At 47.8% G+C, this 24,193-nt stretch overlaps 2 protein-coding genes across 2 annotated transcripts in view; both read right to left on the reverse strand.

The window, feature by feature from the left end:
• chst7 (carbohydrate (N-acetylglucosamine 6-O) sulfotransferase 7) overlaps nt 1–24,193 on the reverse strand; it is a 205,363-nt gene that overhangs the window by 70,164 nt on the left and 111,006 nt on the right. The window lies entirely within an intron of this gene.
• The window catches only part of slc9a7 (solute carrier family 9 member 7), a 105,305-nt gene continuing 87,655 nt past the window's right edge, over nt 6,544–24,193 (reverse strand). The window contains exons 14-16 of the mRNA XM_064952670.1: nt 22,012–22,091; nt 19,281–19,386; nt 6,544–6,958 (exon numbers count right to left, since the gene is read on the reverse strand). Coding sequence (XP_064808742.1) covers nt 6,734–6,958; nt 19,281–19,386; nt 22,012–22,091 — 411 coding nt within the window. The 3' untranslated portion in view covers nt 6,544–6,733. The remainder of the gene's footprint in view (nt 6,959–19,280; nt 19,387–22,011; nt 22,092–24,193) is intronic.

A 24,193-nucleotide genomic window follows, 5' to 3' on the forward strand; every position in this document is an offset into this window, starting at 1 on the left:
CAGAGGCCTGTGAATGGGCTGTTATTATGATGTAGCAGAGGCCTATGAATGGGCTGCTATGATGTAGCAGAGGCCTGTGAATGGGCTGCTATGATGTAGCAGAGGCCTGTGAATGGGCTGTTATTATGATGTAGCAGAGGCCTGTGAATGGGCTGCTATGATGTAGCAGAGGCCTGTGAATGGGCTGCTATGATGTAGCAGAGGCCTGTGAATGGGCTGCTATGATGTAGCAGAGGCCTGTGAATGGGCTGTTATGATGTAGCAGAGGCCTGTGAATGGGCTGTTATTATGATGTAGCAGAGGCCTGTGAATGGGCTGTTATTATGATGTAGCAGAGGCCTGTGAATGGGCTGTTATTATGATGTAGCAGAGGCCTGTGAATGGGCTGTTATTATGATGTAGCAGAGGCCTGTGAATGGGCTGTTATTATGATGTAGCAGAGGCCTGTGAATGGGCTGTTATTATGATGTAGCAGAGGCCTGTGAATGGGCTGTTATGATGTAGCAGAGGCCTGTGAATGGGCTGTTATTATGATGTAGCAGAGGCCTGTGAATGGGCTGTTATTATGATGTAGCAGAGGCCTGTGAATGGGCTGTTATTATGATGTAGCAGAGGCCTGTGAATGGGCTGTTATTATGATGTAGCAGAGGCCTGTGAATGGGCTGTTATTATGATGTAGCAGAGGCCTGTGAATGGGCTGTTATGATGATGTAGCAGAGGCCTGTGAATGGGCTGTTATGATGTAGCAGAGGCCTGTGAATGGGCTGTTATTATGATGTAGCAGAGGCCTGTGAATGGGCTGTTATGATGTAGCAGAGGCCTGTGAATGGGCTGTTATTATGATGTAGCAGAGGCCTGTGAATGGGCTGTTATTATGATGTAGCAGAGGCCTATGAATGGGCTGTTATTATGATGTAGCAGAGGCCTGTGAATGGGCTGTTATTATGATGTAGCAGAGGCCTGTGAATGGGCTGTTATTATGATGTAGCAGAGGCCTGTGAATGGGCTGTTATGATGTAGCAGAGGCCTGTGAATGGGCTGCTATGATGTAGCAGAGGCCTGTGAATGGGCTGTTATTATGATGTAGCAGAGGCCTGTGAATGGGCTGTTATTATGATGTAGCAGAGGCCTGTGAATGGGCTGTTATTATGATGTAGCAGAGGCCTGTGAATGGGCTGCTATGATGTAGCAGAGGCCTGTGAATGGGCTGTTATTATGATGTAGCAGAGGCCTGTGAATGGGCTGCTGCTATGATTTAGCAGAGGCCTGTGAATGGGCTGCTGTTATGATGTAGCAGAGGCCTGTGAATGGGCTGTTATTATGATGTAGCAGAGGCCTGTGAATGGGCTGCTATGATGTAGCAGAGGCCTGTGAATGGGCTGTTATTATGATGTAGCAGAGGCCTGTGAATGGGCTGTTATTATGATGTAGCAGAGGCCTGTGAATGGGCTGCTATGATGTAGCAGAGGCCTGTGAATGGGCTGTTATTATGATGTAGCAGAGGCCTGTGAATGGGCTGTTATTATGATGTAGCAGAGGCCTGTGAATGGGCTGCTATGATGTAGCAGAGGCCTGTGAATGGGCTGCTATGATGTAGCAGAGGCCTGTGAATGGGCTGTTATTATGATGTAGCAGAGGCCTGTGAATGGGCTGTTATTATGATGTAGCAGAGGCCTGTGAATGGGCTGTTATTATGATGTAGCAGAGGCCTGTGAATGGGCTGCTATGATGTAGCAGAGGCCTGTGAATGGGCTGTTATTATGATGTAGCAGAGGCCTGTGAATGGGCTGTTATGATGTAGCAGAGGCCTGTGAATGGGCTGTTATTATGATGTAGCAGAGGCCTGTGAATGGGCTGTTATTATGATGTAGCAGAGGCCTGTGAATGGGCTGTTATTATGATGTAGCAGAGGCCTGTGAATGGGCTGTTATTATGATGTAGCAGAGGCCTGTGAATGGGCTGTTATTATGATGTAGCAGAGGCCTATGAATGGGCTGTTATTATGATGTAGCAGAGGCCTGTGAATGGGATGTTATTATGATGTAGCAGAGGCCTGTGAATGGGCTGTTATTATGATGTAGCAGAGGCCTGTGAATGGGCTGTTATTATGATGTAGCAGAGGCCTGTGAATGGGCTGCTGTTATGATGTAGCAGAGGCCTGTGAATGGGCTGCTATGATGTAGCAGAGGCCTGTGAATGGGCTGTTATTATGATGTAGCAGAGGCCTGTGAATGGGCTGTTATTATGATGTAGCAGAGGCCTGTCAATGGGCTGTTATTATGATGTAGCAGAGGCCTGTGAATGGGCTGCTATGATGTAGCAGAGGCCTGTGAATGGGCTGTTATTATGATGTAGCAGAGGCCTGTGAATGGGCTGTTATTATGATGTAGCAGAGGCCTGTGAATGGGCTGTTATTATGATGTAGCAGAGGCCTGTGAATGGGCTGCTATGATGTAGCAGAGGCCTGTGAATGGGCTGTTATTATGATGTAGCAGAGGCCTGTGAATGGGCTGTTATTATGATGTAGCAGAGGCCTGTGAATGGGCTGCTATGATGTAGCAGAGGCCTGTGAATGGGCTGTTATTATGATGTAGCAGAGGCCTGTGAATGGGCTGTTATGATGTAGCAGAGGCCTGTGAATGGGCTGTTATTATGATGTAGCAGAGGCCTATGAATGGGCGGTTATTATGATGTAGCAGAGGCCTGTGAATGGGATGCTATTATGATGTAGCAGAGGCCTGTGAATGGGCTGTTATTATGATGTAGCAGAGGCCTGTGAATGGGCTGTTATGATGTAGCAGAGGCCTGTGAATGGGCTGTTATTATGATGTAGCAGAGGCCTATGAATGGGCTGTTATTATGATGTAGCAGAGGCCTGTGAATGGGCTGTTATTATGATGTAGCAGAGGCCTGTGAATGGGCTGTTATGATGATGTAGCAGAGGCCTGTGAATGGGCTGTTATGATGTAGCAGAGGCCTGTGAATGGGCTGTTATGATGTAGCAGAGGCCTGTGAATGGGCTGCTATTATGATGTAGCAGAGGCCTGTGAATGGGCTGTTATTATGATGTAGCAGAGGCCTGTGAATGGGATGCTATGATGTAGCAGAGGCCTGTGAATGGGCTGTTATGATGTAGCAGAGGCATGTGAATGGGCTGTTATTATGTAGCAGAGGCCTGTGAATGGGCTGCTATTATGTAGCAGAGGCCTGTGAATGGGCTGTTATTATGATGTAGCAGAGGCCTGTGAATGGGCTGTTATGATGTAGCAGAGGCCTGTGAATGGGCTGCTATGATGTAGCAGAGGCCTGTGAATGGGCTGTTATTATGATGTAGCAGAGGCCTATGAATGGGCTGTTATTATGATGTAGCAGAGGCCTGTGAATGGGCTGTTATTATGATGTAGCAGAGGCCTGTGAATGGGCTGTTATTATGATGTAGCAGAGGCCTATGAATGGGCTGTTATTATGATGTAGCAGAGGCCTGTGAATGGGCTGTTATTATGATGTAGCAGAGGCCTGTGAATGGGCTGCTATGATGTAGCAGAGGCCTGTGAATGGGCTGCTATGATGTAGCAGAGGCCTGTGAATGGGCTGCTATTATGATGTAGCAGAGGCCTGTGAATGGGCTGCTATTATGATGTAGCAGAGGCCTGTGAATGGGCTATTATGATGTAGCAGAGGCCTGTGATTGGGCTGCTATTATGATGTAGCAGAGGCCTGTGAATGGGCTGTTATTATGATGTAGCAGAGGCCTGTGAATGGGCTGCTATTATGATGTAGCAGAGGCCTGTGAATGGGCTGCTATTATGATGTAGCAGAGGCCTGTGAATGGGCTGTTATTATGATGTAGCAGAGGCCTGTGAATGGGCTGCTATGATGTAGCAGAGGCCTATGAATGGGCTGTTATTATGATGTAGCAGAGGCCTGTGAATGGGCTGTTATTATGATGTAGCAGAGGCCTGTGAATGGGCTGCTATGATGATGTAGCAGAGGCCTGTGAATGGGCTGCTATTATGATGTAGCAGAGGCCTGTGAATGGGCCGTTATGATGATGTAGCAGAGGCCTGTGAATGGGCTGCTATGATGTAGCAGAGGCCTGTGAATGGGCTGTTATGATGTAGCAGAGGCCTGTGAATGGGCTGCTATTATGATGTAGCAGAGGCCTGTGAATGGGCCGTTATGATGATGTAGCAGAGGCCTGTGAATGGGCTGCTATGATGTAGCAGAGGCCTGTGAATGGGCTGTTATTATGATGTAGCAGAGGCCTGTGAATGGGCTGTTATGATGTAGCAGAGGCCTGTGAATGGGCTGTTATGATGTAGCAGAGGCCTGTGAATGGGCTGCTATGATGTAGCAGAGGCCTATGAATGGGCTGTTATTATGATGTAGCAGAGGCCTGTGAATGGGCTGTTATTATGATGTAGCAGAGGCCTGTGAATGGGCTGTTATTATGATGTAGCAGAGGCCTGTGAATGGGCTGCTATGATGTAGCAGAGGCCTGTGAATGGGCTGTTATTATGATGTAGCAGAGGCCTGTGAATGGGCTGTTATTATGATGTAGCAGAGGCCTGTGAATGGGCTGCTGTTATGATGTAGCAGAGGCCTGTGAATGGGCTGTTATGATGATGTAGCAGAGGCCTGTGAATGGGCTGTTATGATGTAGCAGAGGCCTGTGAATGGGCTGTTATTATGATGTAGCAGAGGCCTGTGAATGGGCTGCTGTTATGATGTAGCAGAGGCCTGTGAATGGGCTGTTATTATGATGTAGCAGAGGCCTGTGAATGGGCTGCTATGATGTAGCAGAGGCCTGTGAATGGGCTGTTATTATGATGTAGCAGAGGCCTGTGAATGGGCTGTTATGATGTAGCAGAGGCCTGTGAATGGGCTGTTATTATGATGTAGCAGAGGCCTATGAATGGGCTGCTATTATGATGTAGCAGAGGCCTGTGAATGGGCTGTTATGATGATGTAGCAGAGGCCTGTGAATGGGCTGTTATTATGATGTAGCAGAGGCCTGTGAATGGGATGTTATTATGATGTAGCAGAGGCCTGTGAATGGGCTGCTATGATGTAGCAGAGGCCTGTGAATGGGCTGCTATGATGTAGCAGAGGCCTGTGAATGGGCTGTTATGATGTAGCAGAGGCCTGTGAATGGGCTGTTATTATGTAGCAGAGGCCTGTGAATGGGCTGTTATTATGATGTAGCAGAGGCCTGTGAATGGGCTGTTATTATGATGTAGCAGAGGCCTGTGAATGGGCTGTTAAGATTTAGCAGAGGCCTGTGAATGGGCTGTTATTATGATGTAGCAGAGGCCTGTGAATGGGCTGTTATTATGTAGCAGAGGCCTGTGAATGGGCTGTTATTATGATGTAGCAGAGGCCTGTGAATGGGCTGTTATGATGTAGCAGAGGCCTGTGAATGGGCTGCTATGATGTAGCAGAGGCCTGTGAATGGGCTGCTATGATGTAGCAGAGGCCTGTGAATGGGCTGCTATGATGTAGCAGAGGCCTGTGAATGGGCTGTTATTATGTAGCAGAGGCCTGTGAATGGGCTGTTATTATGATGTAGCAGAGGCCTGTGAATGGGCTGTTATGATGATGTAGCAGAGGCCTGTGAATGGGCTGTTATTATGATGTAGCAGAGGCCTGTGAATGGGCTGCTATGATGTAGCAGAGGCCTGTGAATGGGCTGCTATGATGTAGCAGAGGCCTGTGAATGGGCTGTTATTATGTAGCAGAGGCCTGTGAATGGGCTGTTATTATGATGTAGCAGAGGCCTGTGAATGGGCTGTTATTATGATGTAGCAGAGGCCTGTGAATGGGCTGTTATGATGTAGCAGAGGCCTGTGAATGGGCTGTTATTATGATGTCGCAGAGGCCTGTGAATGGGCTGTTATTATGATGTAGCAGAGGCCTGTGAATGGGCTGTTATTATGATGTAGCAGAGGCCTGTGAATGGGCTGTTGTTATGATGTAGCAGAGGCCTGTGAATGGGCTGTTGTTATGATGTAGCAGAGGCCTGTGAATGGGCTGTTGTTATGATGTAGCAGAGGCCTGTGAATGGGCTGATATTATGTAGCAGAGGCCTGTGAATGGGCTGTTATTATGATGTAGCAGAGGCCTGTGAATGGGCTGTTATTATGATGTAGCAGAGGCCTGTGAATGGGCTGTTATTATGATGTAGCAGAGGCCTGTGAATGGGCTGTTATTATGATGTAGCAGAGGCCTGTGAATGGGCTGTTATTATGATGTAGCAGAGGCCTATGAATGGGCTGTTATTATGATGTAGCAGAGGCCTGTGAATGGGCTGTTATTATGATGTAGCAGAGGCCTGTGAATGGGCTGTTATTATGATGTAGCAGAGGCCTGTGAATGGGCTGTTATGATGTAGCAGAGGCCTGTGAATGGGCTGTTATTATGATGTAGCAGAGGCCTGTGAATGGGCTGTTATGATGTAGCAGAGGCCTGTGAATGGGCTGCTATGATGTTGTTCTATGTTGACTATTAGCAGAGAAAAGGCCAAACCTATTGCAGACTCCTATGCCAGTTTAGCTGCAATTTATTGTTTTGGGTGCATACACAGGAGGTCCCATACCGGGAAGAAATGCCATCTAATATCAGCCCTGTTTTAAACCACACCCTTTCCTCCAACCCTCACTCTCATATTCTACTCCCATAGTCTGGTGTGTGTGTGGGCTGGAGGGCGAGGGTTCATGGGGTCATGGTGTAGGGCTCAGGCGTGGTCTTCGATGGGAAAGACGAGGCGTGTGCTGCGGGACAGGAATTCCTGGTCCATCTCTCTCTCTAGTGCCTCTTCAGTTGTGCTGCTGCTCCTCTTCCCGTTGACCCCCCAGCCCCCCGCGTCCGCCCCTCCACTGGACGCTCCTTTAGCCGTGATGGCCGTGTCATCGTCATCCAGGATCAGGGCGGAGTCGTCGTCTCTCAGCTGCTCATGGTTCTGGAAGATGGGAACAGAGACATGAAGAGTTTGGCTATAAAAGCCAACTGACATTTACTCCTGAGGTGCTGACCTGTTGCACCCTCTACAACTACTGTGATTATTATTATCTGACCATGCTGGTCATCTATGAACATTTGAACATCTTGGCCATGTTCTGTTATAATCTCCACCCGGCACAGCCAGAAGAAGACTGGCCACCCCTCATAGTCTGGTTCCTCTCTAGGTTTCTTCCTAGGTTTTGGCCTTTCTAGGGAGTTTTTCCTAACCACCATGCTTCTACACCTGCATTGCCTGCTGTTTGGGGTTTTAGACTGGGTTTCTGTACAGCACTTTGAGATATCAGCTGATGTAAGAAGGGCTATATAAATACATTTGATTGTTCCTCTATTCATTCAATCAATCAATCAAAGACATGAACGGAGGGTTAGAGGGGGGTTCGAGGAGAGTTCGAGGAGAGTTCGAGGGGGGTTCGAGGGGGGTCAGAGGAGAGTTAGAGGAGGGTTAGAGGAGGGTTAGAGAGCTAGATGGGTGTCAGAGAAGGGTTAGAGGAGGGTTAGAGGAGGGTTAGAGAGTAAGAGGAGGGTTAGAGGAGGGTTAGAGAGTAAGAGGAGGGTTAGAGGAGGGCTTAGAGTGTTAGTGGAGGGTTAGAGGAGGGTTTTTTTTATTTTACCAGGCAAGTTAGTTAAGAACAAATTCTTATTTTCAATGACGGCCTGGGAACAGTGGGTTGACTGCCTGTTCAGGGGCAGAACGACAGATTTGTACCTTGTCGGCTCGGGGGTTTGAACTCGCAACCTTCCGGTTACTAGTCAAACGCTCTAACCACTAGGCTACCCTGCCGCCCCAGAGGAGGGTTAGAGAATGGTTAGAGGAGGGCTAGTCAGAGCTCCATATTGTTCGGATGAGTATGTCTAAGACAGACAGCTGCTGGATTAATCATACAAAGCTGACATACAAACCAGCTGTACTGTGTTACACACACAGGACAGCTTTAACACTGTTCGTACGGAGAAAGCAACAGTCGATGTACACTGAGTTGAACACTTTTTTGCCTTCAGAATAGCCTCCATTTGTCGGGGCATGGACTCTACGGGGTGTCCAGCGCTCCACATGGATGCATGTCCATGTTGACTCTACGGGGTGTCCAGCGCTCCACATGGATGCATGTCAATGTTGACTCTACGGGGTGTCCAGCGCTCCACAGGGATGCTGGTCCATGTTGACTCTACGGGGTGTCCAGCGCTCCACAGGGATGCATGTCCATGTTGACTCTACGGGGTGTCCAGCGCTCCACATGGATGCATGTCCATGTTGACTTTACGGGGTGTCCAGCGCTCCACAGGGATGCTGGACCATGTTGACTCTACGGGGTGTCCAGCGCTCCACAGGGATGCATGTCCATGTTGACTCTACGGGGTGTCCAGCGCTCCACATGGATGCATTTCCATGTTGACTCTACGGGGTGTCCAGCGCTCCACAGGGATGCATGTCCATGTTGACTCTACGGGGTGTCCAGCGCTCCACAGGGATGCATGTCCATGTTGACTCTACAGGGTGTCCAGCGCTCCACAGGGATGCATGTCCATGTTGACTCTACGGGGTGTCCAGCGCTCCACAGGGATGCATGTCCATGTTGACTCTACGGGGTGTCCAGCGCTCCACATGGTTGCTGGCCCATGTTGACTCTACGGGGTGTCCAGCGCTCCACATGGTTGCTGGCCCATGTTGACTCTACGGGGTGTCCAGCGCTCCACAGGGATGCTGGACCATGTTGACTCTACGGGGTGTCCAGCGCTCCACAGGGATGCTGGCCCATGTTGACTCTACGGGGTGTCCAGCGCTCCACAGGGATGCTGGACCATGTTGACTATGGGGTGTCCAGCGCTCCACAGGGATGCATGTTCATGTTGACTCTACGGGGTGTCCAGCGCTCCACAGGGATGCTGGACCATGTTGACTCTACGGGGTGTCCAGCGCTCCACATGGTTGCTGGCCCATGTTGACTCCAATGCTTCCCACAGTTGTGTCAAGTTGGCTGGATGTCCTTTGGGTGGTGGACCATTCTTGATACACACAAGAAACAGTTGAGTGTGAAAAACCCAGCAACGCTGCAGTTCTTGACACACACAAACCGGTGCACCTGGCACCTACTACCATACCCTGTTCTAAAGGCACTGAAATATTTTATCTTGCTATTCACCCTCTGAATGACACACAATCCATGTGTAATTGTCTCAAAGCTTAAAAATCCTTCTTTAACCCGTCTCCTCCCCTTCATCTACACTGATTGAAGTGGATTTAACAAGTGACATCAATAAGGGATCATATCTTTCACCTGGATTCACCTGGTCAGTCTGTCATGGAAAGAGCAGGTGTTCCTAATGTTTTGTCAATGTAGCTACATCGTAATGATCAAAGTTTACTTCCATCATACTGTGACATAAAGCTCTGATCGGGTTGGACCGCCAATCAATGCCACTGGTCCCCAGGGTGTAGGGTGTGTGTGTGTGTGTGTGTGTGTGTGTGTGTGTGTGTGTGTGAGAGAGAGAGAGTTGAGTTTATATAGGGTCGGTGGACTCGGATTACCGCCTGGTGAAACGGATCAAAGTTAGTAATCAGGATTACATCATCTGGCGGCAGGGTAGCCTAGTGGTTAGAGCGTTGGACTAGTAAGCGAAAGGTTGCAAGATCAAATCCCTGAGCTGACAAGGTAAAAATATCTCATTCTACCCCAGAACAAGGTTCCCCTGTAGGCCATCATTGAAAATAAGAATTTGTTCTTAACCTCTTACATCTATGGGGGTGCTATTTCATTTTTGGATGAAAAACGTTCCCGTTTTAAACAAGATATTTTGTCACAAAAAGATGCTCGACTATGCATATAATTGATACCATTCGAAAGAAAACACTCTGACGTGTCCAGAAATACCAAGATATTCTCTGTGCGTGCCCTAGAACGTGAGCTTCAGGCAAAACCAAGATGAGATGGCATCCAGGAAATGACAAGGATTTTTGAGGCTCTGTTTTCCATTGTCTCCTTATATGGCTGTGAATGCGAGAGGAGTGAGTCAACCCTTTCTGTCGTTTTCCCAAGGTGTCTGCAGCATTGTGACATATTTGTGGGCAGAACATTGGAAGATTGACCATAAGAGACCACATTTACCAGGTGTCCGCCCGGTGTCCTGCGCCGAAATTGGTGCGCAAAAGTCACCTGCCAGTATTTTTCCATGCGATACAGAGAGGAAAGCAAGCTTCCACGAACGATATATCAATGAAGAGATATGTGAAAAAACACCTTGAGGATTGACTCCAAACAACGTTTGCCATGTTTTGGTCGATATTATGTAGTTAATCCGGAAAACGTTTTACGTTGTAGGTGACTGAATTTTCGGTTCGTTTCGGTAGCCAGACGCAATGTAGAAAACAGAACGATTTCTCCTACACACAGACGCTTTCAGGAAAAACTGCGCATTTGGTATGTAACAGAGTCTCCTCATTGAAAACATCAGAAGCTCTTCAAAGGTAAATGATTTTATTTATTTGGTTATCTGGTTTTTGTGAAAATGTTGCGTGCTAAATGCTACTCAAAATGCTATGCTAGCTTTGCATACTCTTACACAAATTAGTCAATTTCTATGGTTCAAAAGCATATTTTGAAAATCTGAGATGATAGTGTTGTTAAGAAAAGGCTAAGCTTGAGAGCAGACGCATTATTTTCATTTTATTTGCGATTTTCAGCTGTGTAGTTCAATATATTTGAGGTGATTTTGCTTTGGGTTATTGGCTAAATCGTTAACGTTGCGTTATGCTAATGAGCCTGAGGCTTTAGTCACAAACCCGGATCCGGGATGGGGAGTTTCAAGAAGTTAACTGATTTGACTAGTTAAATAAAGGTAAAATAAAAAACTATCTGGATGAGTGACCGAGTAAACATTTATCTGGAATGAGATAACCCTAAAGGAAAGCTCTACATCCAACGGTCTGTGGACAGGATGTACTTGGTATTTATCTAGAATGAGATAACCCTAAAGGAAAGCTCTACATCCAACGGTCTGTGGACAGGATGTACTTGGTATTTATCTGGAATGAGATAACCCTAAAGGAAAGCTCTACATCCAATGGTCAGTGGACAGGATGTACTTGGTATTTATCTGGAATGAGATAACCCTAAAGGAAAGCTCTACATCCAACGGTCTGTGGACAGGTTGTACTTGGTATTTATCTGGAATGAGATAACCCTAAAGGAAAGCTCTACGTCAGTGGACAGGATGTACTTGGTATTTATCTGGAATGAGATAACCCTAAAGGAAAGCTCTACGTCACTGGAGAGGATGTACTTTGGTATTTATCTGGAATGAGATAACCCTAAAGGAAAGCTCTACGTCAGTGGACAGGATGTACTTGGTATTTATCTGGAATGAGATAACCCTAAAGGAAAGCTCTACATCCAACGGTCAGTGGACAGGATGTACTTGGTATTTATCTGGAATGAGATAACCCTAAAGGAAAGCTCTACATCCAACGGTCTGTGGACAGGTTGTACTTGGTATTTATCTGGAATGAGATAACCCTAAAGGAAAGCTCTACGTCAGTGGACAGGATGTACTTGGTATTTATCTGGAATGAGATAACCCTAAAGGAAAGCTCTACGTCAGTGGACAGGATGTACTTGGTATTTATCTGGAATGAGATAACCCTAAAGGAAAGCTCTACATCCAACGGTCTGTGGACAGGATGTACTTGGTATTTATCTGGAATGAGATAACCCTAAAGGAAAGCTCTACGTCACTGGACAGGATGTACTTTGGTATTTATCTGGAATGAGATAACCCTAAAGGAAAGCTCTACGTCAGTGGACAGGATGTACTTGGTATTTATCTGGAATGAGATAACCCTAAAGGAAAGCTCTACATCCAACGGTCAGTGGACAGGATGTACTTGGTATTTATCTGGAATGAGATAAGCCTAAAGGAAAGCTCTACATCCAACGGTCTGTGGACAGGTTGTACTTGGTATTTATCTGGAATGAGATAACCCTAAAGGAAAGCTCTACGTCAGTGGACAGGATGTACTTGGTATTTATCTGGAATGAGATAACCCTAAAGGAAAGCTCTACGTCAGTGGACAGGATGTACTTGGTATTTATCTGGAATGAGATAACCCTAAAGGAAAGCTCTACGTCAGTGGACAGGATGTACTTGGTATTTATCTGGAATGAGATAACCCTAAAGGAAAGCTCTACGTCAGTGGACAGGATGTACTTGGTATTTATCTGGAATGAGATAACCCTAAAGGAAAGCTTTACATCCAGTGGACAGGATGTACTTGGTATTTATCTGGAATGAGATAACCCTAAAGGAAAGCTCTACATCCAACGGTCTGTGGACAGGTTGTACTTGGTATTTATCTGGAATGAGATAACCCTAAAGGAAAGCTCTACATCCAACGGTCAGTGGACAGGATGTACTTGTTATTTATCTGGAATGAGATAACCCTAAAGGAAAGCTCTACGTCAGTGGACAGGATGTACTTGGTATTTATCTGGAATGAGATAACCCTAAAGGAAAGCTCTACATCCAACGGTCTGTGGACAGGATGTACTTGGTATTTATCGAGAATGAGATAACCCTAAAGGAAAGCTCTACATCCAACGGTCTGTGGACAGGATGTACTTGGTATTTATCTGGAATGAGATAACCCTAAAGGAAAGCTCTATGTCAGTGGACAGGATGTACTTGGTATTTACCTGGAATGAGATAACCCTAAAGGAAAGCTCTATGTCAGTGGTAAGGATGTACTTGGTATTTATCTGGAATGAGATAACCCTAAAGGAAAGCTCTACGTCAGTGGACAGGATGTACTTGGTATTTATCTGGAATGAGATAAGCCTAAAGGAAAGCTCTACATCCAACGGTCAGTGGACAGGATGTACTTGGTATTTACCTGGAATGAGATAGCCCTAAAGGAAAGCTCTACATCCAACGGTCAGTGGACAGGATGTACTTGGTATTTATCTGGAATGAGATAACCCTAAAGGAAAGCTCTACGTCAGTGGACAGGATGTACTTGGTATTTATCTGGAATGAGATAACCCTAAAGGAAAGCTCTATGTCAGTGGACAGGATGTACTTGGTATTTACCTGGAATGAGATAACCCTAAAGGAAAGCTCTATGTCAGTGGACAGGATGTACTTGGTATTTACCTGGAATGAGATAACCCTAAAGGAAAGCTCTATGTCAGTGGACAGGATGTACTTGGTATTTATCTGGAATGAGATAACCCTAAAGGAAAGCTCTACATCCAACGGTCAGTGGACAGGATGTACTTGGTATTTATCTGGAATGAGATAACCCTAAAGGAAAGCTCTACATCCAACGGTCAGTGGACAGGTTGTACTTGGTATTTATCTGGAATGAGATAACCCTAAAGGAAAGCTCTACATCCAACGGTCAGTGGACAGGATGTACTTGGTATTTATCTGGAATGAGATAACCCTAAAGGAAAGCTCTACATCCAACGGTCAGTGGACAGGATGTACTTGGTGTTTATCTGGAATGAGATAACCCTAAAGGAAAGCTTTACATCCAGTGGACAGGATGTACTTTGTATTTATCTGGAATGAGATAACCCTAAAGGAAAGCTCTACGTCAGTGGAGAGGATGTACTTGGTATTTATCTGGAATGAGATAACCCTAAAGGAAAGCTCTACATCCAACGGTCAGTGGACAGGATGTACTAGGTATTTATCTGGAATGAGATAAGCCTAAAGGAAAGCTCTACATCCAACGGTCAGTGGACAGGATGTACTTGGTATTTACCTGGAATGAGATAACCCTAAAGGAAAGCTCTACATCCAACGGTCAGTGGACAGGATGTACTTGGTATTTATCTGGAATGAGATAACCCTAAAGGAAAGCTCTACGTCAGTGGAGAGGATGTACTTGGTATTTATCTGGAATGAGATAACCCTAAAGGAAAGCTCTACATCCAACGGTCAGTGGACAGGATGTACTAGGTATTTATCTGGAATGAGATAAGCCTAAAGGAAAGCTCTACATCCAACGGTCAGTGGACAGGATGTACTTGGTATTTATCTGGAATGAGATAACCCTAAAGGAAAGCTCTACGTCAGTGGACAGGATGTACTTGGTATTTATCTGGAATGAGATAACCCTAAAGGAAAGCTCTACGTCCAACGGTCTGTGGACAGGTTGTACTTGGTATTTATTTGGAATGAGATAACCCTAAAGGAAAGCTCTACATCCAACGGTCAGTGGACAGGATGTACTTGGTATTTATCTGGAATGAGATAACCCTAAAGGAAAGCTCTACGTCAGTGGACAGGATGTACTTGGTATTTACCTGGAATGAGATAACCCTAAAGGAAAGCTCTACGTCAGTGGACAGGATGTACTTGGTATTTACCTGGAATGAGATAACCCTAAAGGAAAGCTCTACATCCAACTGTCTGTGGACAGGATGTACTTGGTATTTATCTGGAATGACCCCCTCCTCACAAGGTCGGAGTTCGGGCCACTTCAGATACATGTTTATTGGTAGGCCTATTAGGTTGTCCTTTCCGGGACTAAAATAACAGATTATTTGTGCTCGTGCACATAACTACATTACCCGAAACCTTCTCATCCGAAAAAGGACGCAGCAAAAACTGTGTTAGAAAGGCGCAGTGTAATAATAAACATCACCGTAAACAGAAACAATCAATACAATGGGTACAAAACCGGTCGCCAGAATAAACAGCACAAGCACTTACAATAAACAATTCTGGACATGGACATGGGGGAGAACAGAGGGTTAAATACACAACATGTAATGATGGAATTGAAACCAAGTGTGTGGGAAGACAAGACAAAACAAATGGAAAATTAAAAATAAATCAATGATGGCTAGAAGACCGACGACGCTGATCGCCGAACGCCGCCCGAACGAGAGGAACCAACTTCGGCGGAAGTCGTTACTACGGCAATCAAGCTGTTTTTACCATCCCTGTAACTGTTGCAGAGAAGTAGTTTTTCCTAAACTAAAACTCATAAAGAGGTACCTAAGATGGACACATTAGGCTCTGGGTGCGAGACTGGTATGTTCTGTTGAACACCTCAGTAAACTCCACTCACTGGCATCGTCCTTAACCACAGCATATCCCCTTACTTTCAATCAGTTGAGTTATTTATTTTCCTACAGATGAGAGGAGCCAGATCACTAGAGGGCTGATGGATACTAAAGTCCTGCTGATTCTATTGGGAGGGGGGGGTCTAAGATAATAAATATACCACAGCAGAGAGGAGCCAGAACAGTAAAGGATGTTGTTATGGTTGTTATGGTGATACTAGTTATCAAAGTGCAGCTGCCTCTACTCTTAAACCCCTGGATGGTGTTTTTCATAGAGCCCTTCGTTTTATTACAGGAGACCTGAACAAGCCTACCACTGTTGTGTCATCGGCAAATGTAATGATGGTGTTGGAGTCGTGCCTGACCGTGCAGTCATGAGTGAACAGGGAGTACAGGAGGGGACTGAGCACGCACCCCGGCCACAGTGTTGAGGATCAGCATGGCAGACGTGTTGTTGCCTACCCTCATCACCTGGGGGCGGCCCGTCAGGAAGTCCAGGATCCATGTGCAGATGGAGGTGTTAAATCCCAGGGACCTTAGCTTAGTGATGAGCTTTGAGGGCACTATAGTGTTGAACGCTGAGCTGTAGTCAATGAAGCATTCTCACATAGGTGTTCCTTTTGTCCAGGTGGGAAGGGCAGCATGGAGTGCAATGGAGATTGCATAATTTGTGGATCTGTTGGGGTGGTATGCAAATTGGAGTGGGTCTAGGGTTTCTGGGGTGATGGTGTTGATGTGAGCTATGACCAGCCTTTCAAAGCACTTCATGGCTACAGATGTGAGTGCTACGTGTCAGTAGTTATTTAGCAGGTTAGCTTAGTGGTCTTGGGCACATGGACATCGGTGGTCAGCTTAAAACATGTTGGTATTATAGACGCGGACAGGAAGAGGTTGAAAATGTCAGTGAAGACACTTAGTAGTTGGTCAGCGCCTGCTCGCAGTACACGTCCTGGTAATCCGTCTGGCCCTGCGGCCTTGTGAATGTTGACCTGTTTAAAGGTCTTACTCACATCGGCTGCAGAGAGAGTGATCACACAGTCTTCCGGAACAGCTGGTGCTCTCATGTTTGTTAGTGTTATTTGCCTCAAAAGCGAGCATAGAAGTGGTTTAGCTCGTCTGGTAGGCTCGTCTGATAAGCTCTCGGCTGTGCTTCCCTTTGTAGTCTAATGGTCTAATGGTCCGACGAGCGTCAGAGCCGGTGTAGTACGATTCAATCTTAGTCCTTTATTGACGCTTGGCCTCTTCGATGTTTTGGCGGAGAGCATAGAGGGATTTCTTATAAGCTTCCGGGTTAGAGTCTAGCCTTTAGCTCAGTGCGGATGTTGCCTGTAATCCATGGCTTCTGGTTGGGGTATGTACGTACACTCACTGTGGGGAAGAAGTCATCAATGCACTTATTGATGAAGCCAGTGACTGATGTAGTGTGTTCCTCAATGCCATCGGAAGAATCCCGGAATCCAGTCTGTGCTGCAAAGCAGTCCTGTAGTTTAGCATCTGCTTCATCTGACCACTTTTTTTATAGACCGAGTCACTGGTGCTTCCTGCTTTAGTTTTTGCTTGTAAGCAGGAATTAGGAGGATAGAATTATGGTCAGATTTGTCAAATGGAGGGCAAGGTAGAGCTTTGTATGCATCTCTGTGTGTGGAATAAAGGTGGTCTAGAATTGTTTTCCTTCTGGTTGCACATTTAACATGTTGATAGAAATTTGGTAAAACAGATTTAGGTTTCCCTGTATTATAGTCCCACCTCTGGGTGAGCGGTTTCTTGTTTGCTTATGGAAGAATACAGCTCATTCAATGCTGTCTTAGTGCCAGCCTCTGACTGTGGTGGTATGTAAACAGCTACAAAGAATACAGATGAAAACTCTCTCGGTAGGTAGTGTGGTCTACAGAATATGATCTACATAATCAGTCTCTGGGTGTAAAATAAAAAGTGGTTCATGTGAACCGAACTCACAGCTAAAACATGTAAAGAAAGAAATCCAGTGTTATTTGTTGCCTAGACTTTACTGCAAACGACACTCAAGTCGCAGTAGGTACCACTGTGCACTAGGATTCAGTGGTATATATGAGATATATATATATATATATATATATATGATATATGTTGGCGGTTACGGATCTGAGGTTCTGCCTCTCTACTATTGCTCTGCACCTGTTCTTGATGGTAGCGCTGGACCAGTCTGCTTGACAGTCTCTGCTGCTGAGCCTTGTCTTGAAGCCACCTTGGCAGATTGTGGGGACTAAGGCTTTCGGAGTGTAGTTGACCCTTCAGCTGTAAGGACACTATGAAGCCATCTCGAAGATACTTCGGCAGCTTGCTGAGAAGTCTCAATATTGGAATAGCAGTTCAACTCATAGCCATAAGGACCTTCCAAGGATAGCAACATCCTTGAAAGTAGATGGACTCACAGAGCAAATCTCTGGAACCCTGACACGGAACCCAAACCGGTTGTGCGCCATCGTGCATAAATGTATTTTGTCCCCCCCACACCAAACGCGATCACGACACGCAGGTTAAAATATCAAAACAAACTCTGAACCAATTATATTAATTTGGGGACAGGTCGAAAAGCATTAAATAGTTATGGCAATTTAGCTAGCTGGCTTGCACTTGCTATCTAATTTGTCTTTTTTAGCTAGCTTGCTGTTGCTCGCTAATTTGTCCTGGGATATAAACATTGAGGTGTTATTTTACCTGAAATGCACAAGGTCCTCTACTCCACCAATTAATCCACACATAAAACGGCCAAACTAATTGTTTCTAGTCATCTCTCCTCCTTCCAGGCCTTTTCATCTCTTGACTTCATGTTGCGATTGGCAACTTTCATAAATTAGGTGCATTACCGCCACCGACCTCGTTCGTCTTTCAATCACCCAAGTGGGTATAACCAATGAGTAGATGGCACATAGGTACCTACTTCTATAAACCAATGAGGAGATGGGAGAGGCAGGACTTGCAGCGCGATGTGCGTCAGAAATAGAAATGATTTCTATTTTAGCCCTTGGCAACGCAGACGCTCGTTGGTGCGTGCGAGCATTGTGGGTGCAATAATTAAATAACAGATTTCTAGATTTATTTTGCAACGCTTGCGCACGGGACGCAGGCGGTGTTGTCAGGCAGTGAAAGTCACCAACTTTCACATCTTGGGCTCACTTTGAGCGAGCTGATGAGGTTGGACATACTGGAGCGCCTGAATGATAGCTGTGTATTGAGTGAGCTGATGAGGGTGGCCAAACTGGAGTGCCTGAATGATAGCTGTGTATTGAGTGAGCTGATGAGGTTGGCCATACTGGAGTGCCTGAATGATAGCTGTGTATCGAGTGAGCTGATGAGGTTGGCCATACTGGAGTGCCTGAATGATAGCTGTGTATTGAGTGAGCTGATGAGGTTGGCCATACTGGAGTGCCTGAATGAGTGCATACTGAGTTGGCCATACTGGAGTGCCCGTCAGTAGGACCGGACAAACCGTCAGTAGGACCGACAACCCGTGTCAGTAGGACCGACAACCCCACCCGTCAGTCGGACCGACAACCCGACCCGTCAGTCGGACCGACAACCCGACCCGTCAGTCGGACCGACAACCCGACCCGTCAGTCGGACCGACAACCCGACCCGTCAGTCGGACCGACAACCCGACCCGTCAGTAGGACCGACAACCCGACCCGTCAGTAGGACCGACAACCCGTCAGTAGGACCGACAACCCGACCCGTCAGTAGGACCGACAACCCGTCAGTAGGACCACAACCCGACCCGTCAGTAGGACCGACAACCCGACCCGTCAGTAGGACCGACAACCTGCTAGCCTGCTGTCCTGCACACTGAGCTGGTTAACTTACAACATTTTATCTTTTCATAACAAATAGGAGAATGAGTCAGGTGCTGATTTCATTAGTCACTGTAGATGTTGTAATGGTAATAACATGTGAAACCAGAGCGTGTGACATTTCTGCTTTGTTCCTCTTTGACAGTAACGTATCTTCCCCACCCAGCTAACATAAACAAATACTGCATATACTCAATATATCTAAGTTGATTTGATAAGGGGCATGTAAACATTATGAGACTAGGTGGGGTACACTGTACATGCATTTGTGATGTATTTTTTGTGTGCGTGTTGCGTCTGTGAATGTGTGTGTATATGATTGTGATTGTGATTGTATACACTGTGTGCAGTGTCCAGTACTCACCTCGTAGGCCTGAGGGCTGGTGAAGCATCGTGCCAGGGGACCACAGCAGGATGGCAGGGTAGTGGTGAGAGGAGGACCACTGTGAGTCAACATGGGCTTCAGGTAGCTGGCATACCCTTAAGGAAGACCTTTCCATACTAATACTACCCAAGGAACTCTAACACAGTGATTTCTGGATTAGCTCGAGATTAATCTGAGAAGGTGTAAAAGTCTAGTGGGATGTCAGAATATCAGTTTTCATGTTGACAAAGTTATAGTAGTCTGCATAATGAGGGCTGAGTGTGTTGCTGTGAAGGCAAGGCCTTCTGCTAAGCCATTGGGTTCAGGGAGAGGAGGAGGGAGCAGGAGGCGGGAGCGGGAGAGGAGGCGGGAGCGGGAGAGGAGGTGGGAGAGGAGGCAGGAGCGGGAGTGCAGGATGGGTAGAAGGGGAAGAAAGAGAACAAACCCACTCTGAAGGGTACCCAGCTGGCCCGTCTCAGTGGGTATTGAAGGGTACCCAGCTGGCCCGTCTCAGTGGGTATTGAAGGGTACCCAGCTGGCCCGTCTCAGTGGGTATTGAAGGGTACCCAGCTGGCCCGTCTCAGTGGGTATTGAAGGGTACCCAGCTGGCCCGTCTCAGTGGGTATTGAAGGGTACCCAGCTGGCCCGTCTCAGTGGGTATTGAAGGGTACCCAGCTGGCCCGTCTCAGTGGGTATTGAAGGGTACCCAGCTGGCCCGTCTCAGTGGGTATTGAAGGGTGACCCAGCTGGCCCGTCTCAGTGGGTATTGAAGGGTACCCAGCTGGCCCGGAGGAGTGGGTATTGAAGGGTAGGAGCTGGCCCGGGAGCGTGGGTATTGAAGGGTACCCAGCTGGCCCGTCTCAGTGGGTATTGAAGGGTAGGAGCTGGCCCGGGAGAGTGGGTATTGAAGGGGCCCAGCTGGCCCGTCTCAGTGGGTATTGAAGGGGACCCAGAAAGGCCCAAACTCAGTGGGTATTGAAGGGTACCCAGCTGGCCCGTCTCAGTGGGTATTGAAGGGTACCCAGCTGGCCCGTCTCAGTGGGTATTGAAGGGTACCCAGCTGGCCCGTCTCAGTGGGTATTGAAGGGTACCCAGCTGGCCCGTCTCAGTGGGTATTGAAGGGTACCCAGCTGGCCCGTCTCAGTGGGTATTGAAGGGTACCCAGCTGGCCCGTCTCAGTGGGTAGGTATAGGTAGGTATCAGTGAAGGGTATAGTGGCTAGCACAGCCCACGGGTCTCCTATCCATGGACAAAGAGACAACGGGAGGATAAAGGAAGTCAAATCTAATTTTACAGCAGGTGTAGTAGACCTTACAGTGAAATACTTACTTACAAGCAACAATGCAGTTAAGAAAAATAAGTGTTAAGTAAAAAATAGTAAATAGTAAAAAAATTAAATAAAGTGAGAGCGGGGAGGGAGTGAGTGAAGACAAGAGGGAGGGAGGGGAGGAAGGGAGGGAGAGAAGGAGGGGAGGAAGAGAGAGGGAGGGGAGTGAGAGAGGGAGGGGAGTGAGAAAGGGAGGGGAGTGAGAGAGGGAGGGGAGTGAGAGAGGGAGGGGAGAGAGTGTGAGAGGGGAGAGAGAGTGAGAGAGGGGGTGAGAGAGAGTGAGAGAGGGGGTGAGAGAGAGAGAGAGAGGGGGGTGAGAGAGAGGGGGTGAGAGAGTGAGAGAGAGGGGGTGAGAGAGAGTGAGAGAGGGGGAGAGAGTGAGGAGAGGGAGGGAGGAGGGGGAGGAGAGGGAGGGCAGGAGAGGGAGGGCAGGAGACGGAGGGCAGGAGACGGAGGGCAGGAGACGGAGGGCAGGAGACGGAGGGCAGGAGACGGAGGGCAGGAGAGGGAGGGCAGGAGAGGGAGGGCAGGAGAGGGAGGGCAGGAGAGGGAGGGCAGGCGTCTCCTATCCATGAGGGAGGGCAGGGAGAGGGAGGGCAGGCGAGAGGGAGGGCAGGCGAGAGGGAGGGCAGGCGAGAGGGAGGGCAGGCGGAGGGAGGGCGAGAGGGAGGGCGAGAGGGAGGGTAAGAGGGGAGGGCGAGAGGGAGGGGGGGGAGGGAGGGAGGGAGAGGGAGGGAGGGAGAGGGGAGGGAGGAGAGGGGGGGGAGGGAGGGAGGAGGGGGAGAGGGAGGGGGAGGAGAGGGAGGGAGAGGGGGGAGAGGGAGGGAGGGAGAGGGAGGGCAGGGAGAGGGAGGGAGGGAGAGAGGGGGAGGAGAGGGGAGAGGGGGAGGGAGGGGGGAGGGAGAGAGGGGGGGAGGGAGGGAGAGGGGGAGAGGGGGGAGGGAGAGAGGGGGGGGGGGGAGGGAGAGGGGGAGAGGGAGGGGGAGGGAGAGGGAGGGAGGGAGGAGGGCGAGAGGGAGGGAGGGAGAGGGAGGGAGGGAGAGGGAGGGGGGAGGGAGGGAGGGAGAGAGGGGGGGAGAGGGAGGGAGAGGGGGAGAGGGAGGGAGAGGGAGGGAGAGGGGAGGGAGAGGGGGAGAGGGAGGGAGAGGGAGGGAGAGGGAGGGAGAGGGAGGGAGGGGGAGGGGGGGAGGGAGAGGGAGGGAGGGAGGGAGGGAGGGAGAGAGGGAGGGGAGGAGAGGGAGGGAGAGAGGGAGTGAGGGAGAGAGGGAGGGGAGGAGAGGGAGGGAGAGAGGGAGGGAGAGAGAGAGGGAGGGGAGGAGAGGGAGGGAGAGAGTGAGGGGAGGAGATCAACCAATAAGTGGAGTTCTCTGGGTGACTTGGTGAAACAACATATTAAAAGGATACTTGTGATCGAAGGTGTACCACAGCCTGAAGAGCCAGGCGCTCTCCTGCTTGGTTTTACTGACTTCTGGCATGGTCCCGTCCTACAGAAAGACATTTACATCCATCATGTTCACACCTTCAACCACCATCCTGTGGATCAACTAGGGCCCTCAAATCCAACTCTGGCACTCCAAGCCAGTTCCACTGTATTTTTTCATTCTTCCCCTCTAATCGGGGACTGATTTAGTGGATGCAGTTATCTATCAGGAAGAACAGAAAACCAGCAGGCTCTGGACCTCATAGGGTGAAACCCCTGACCTTGTTGGATTTGAGAGATGAAAACCCCTGACCTTGTTGGATTTGAGAGATGAAAACCCCTGACCTTGTTGGATTTGAGAGATGAAAACCCCTGACCTTGTTGGATTTGAGAGATGAAAACCCCTGACCTTGTTGGATTTGAGAGATGAAAACCCCTGACCTTGTTGGATTTGAGAGATGAAAACCCCTGACCTTGTTGGATTTGAGAGATGAAAACCCCTGACCTTGTTGGATTTGAGAGATGAAAACCCCTGACCTTGTTGGATTTGAGAGTTGAATATCCCTGCACTTGTTGGATTTGAGAGATAAAAACCCCTGACCTTGTTGGATTTGAGAGTTGAATATCCCTGCACTTGTTGGATTTGAGAGATGAAAACCCCTGACCTTGTTGGATTTGAGAGATGAAAACCCCTGACCTTGTTGGATTTGAGAGATGAAAACCCCTGACCTTGTTGGATTTGAGAGTTGAATATCCCTGCACTTGTTGGATTTGAGAGATAAAAACCCCTGACCTTGTTGGATTTGAGAGATGAAAACCCCTGACCTTGTTGGATTTGAGAGATGAAAACCCCTGACCTTGTTGGAAGAGATGAAAACCCCTGACCTTGTTGGATTTGAGAGATGAAAACCCTGACCTTGTTGGATTTGACCTTGAAAACCCCTGACCTTGTTGGATTTGAGAGTTGAATATCCCTGCACTTGTTGGATTTGAGAGATGAAAACCCCTGACCTTGTTGGATTTGAGAGATGAAAACCCCTGACTTGTTGGATTTGAGAGTTGAATATCCTTGACCTTGTTGGATTTGAGAGATGAATATCCTTGACCTTGTTGGATTTGAGAGTTGAATATCCCTGACCTTGTTGGATTTGAGAGATGAAAACCCCTGACCTTGTTGGATTTGAGAGATGAAAACCCCTGACCTTGTTGGATTTGAGAGATGAAAACCCCTGACCTTGTTGGATTTGAGAGATGAAAACCCCTGACCTTGTTGGATTTGAGAGATGAAAACCCCTGACCTTGTTGGATTTGAGAGATGAAAACCCCTGACCTTGTTGGATTTGAGAGATGAAAACCCCTGACCTTGTTGGATTTGAGAGATGAAACCCCCTGACCTTGTTGGATTTGAGAGATGAAACCCCCTGACCTTGTTGGATTTGAGAGATGAAAACCCCTGACCTTGTTGGATTTGAGAGATGAAAACCCCTGACCTTGTTGGATTTGAGAGATGAAAACCCCTGACCTTGTTGGATTTGAGAGTTGAATATCCCTGACCTTGTTGGATTTGAGAGTTGAATATCCCTGCACTTGTTGGATTTGAGAGATGAAAACCCCTGACCTTGTTGGATTTGAGAGATGAAAACCCCTGACCTTGTTGGATTTGAGAGATGAAAACCCCTGACCTTGTTGGATTTGAGAGATGAAAACCCCTGACCTTGTTGGATTTGAGAGATGAAAACCCCTGACCTTGTTGGATTTGAGAGATGAAAACCCCTGACCTTGTTGGATTTGAGAGTTGAATATCCCTGCACTTGTTGGATTTGAGAGTTGAATATCCCTGCACTTGTTGGATTTGAGAGTTGAATATCCCTGCACTTGTTGGATGGATCATCAGTGTTCCTGAATCCATGACAATGTTGACAGTATTCACACCCCTCTTTCCATTGTGGAAAAACACTTAGCAGAGGACGGGAGGAGTCAGTCTATTGGCAGGCTGGTAAATCAGAGACAGAGGTGTTGTCCCAAATGACCAATACGCCAGGAGTAGACAACCCTGTTCCTGAACCCTACACACCAGGGGTAGACAACCCTGTTCCTGGACCCTACACACCAGGGGTAGACAACCCTGTTCCTGGACCCTACACACCAGGGGTAGACAACCCTGTT

Source organism: Oncorhynchus masou, chromosome 31, assembly GCF_036934945.1.
Source record: "Oncorhynchus masou masou isolate Uvic2021 chromosome 31, UVic_Omas_1.1, whole genome shotgun sequence".
Classification (NCBI taxonomy): domain Eukaryota; kingdom Metazoa; phylum Chordata; class Actinopteri; order Salmoniformes; family Salmonidae; genus Oncorhynchus; species Oncorhynchus masou.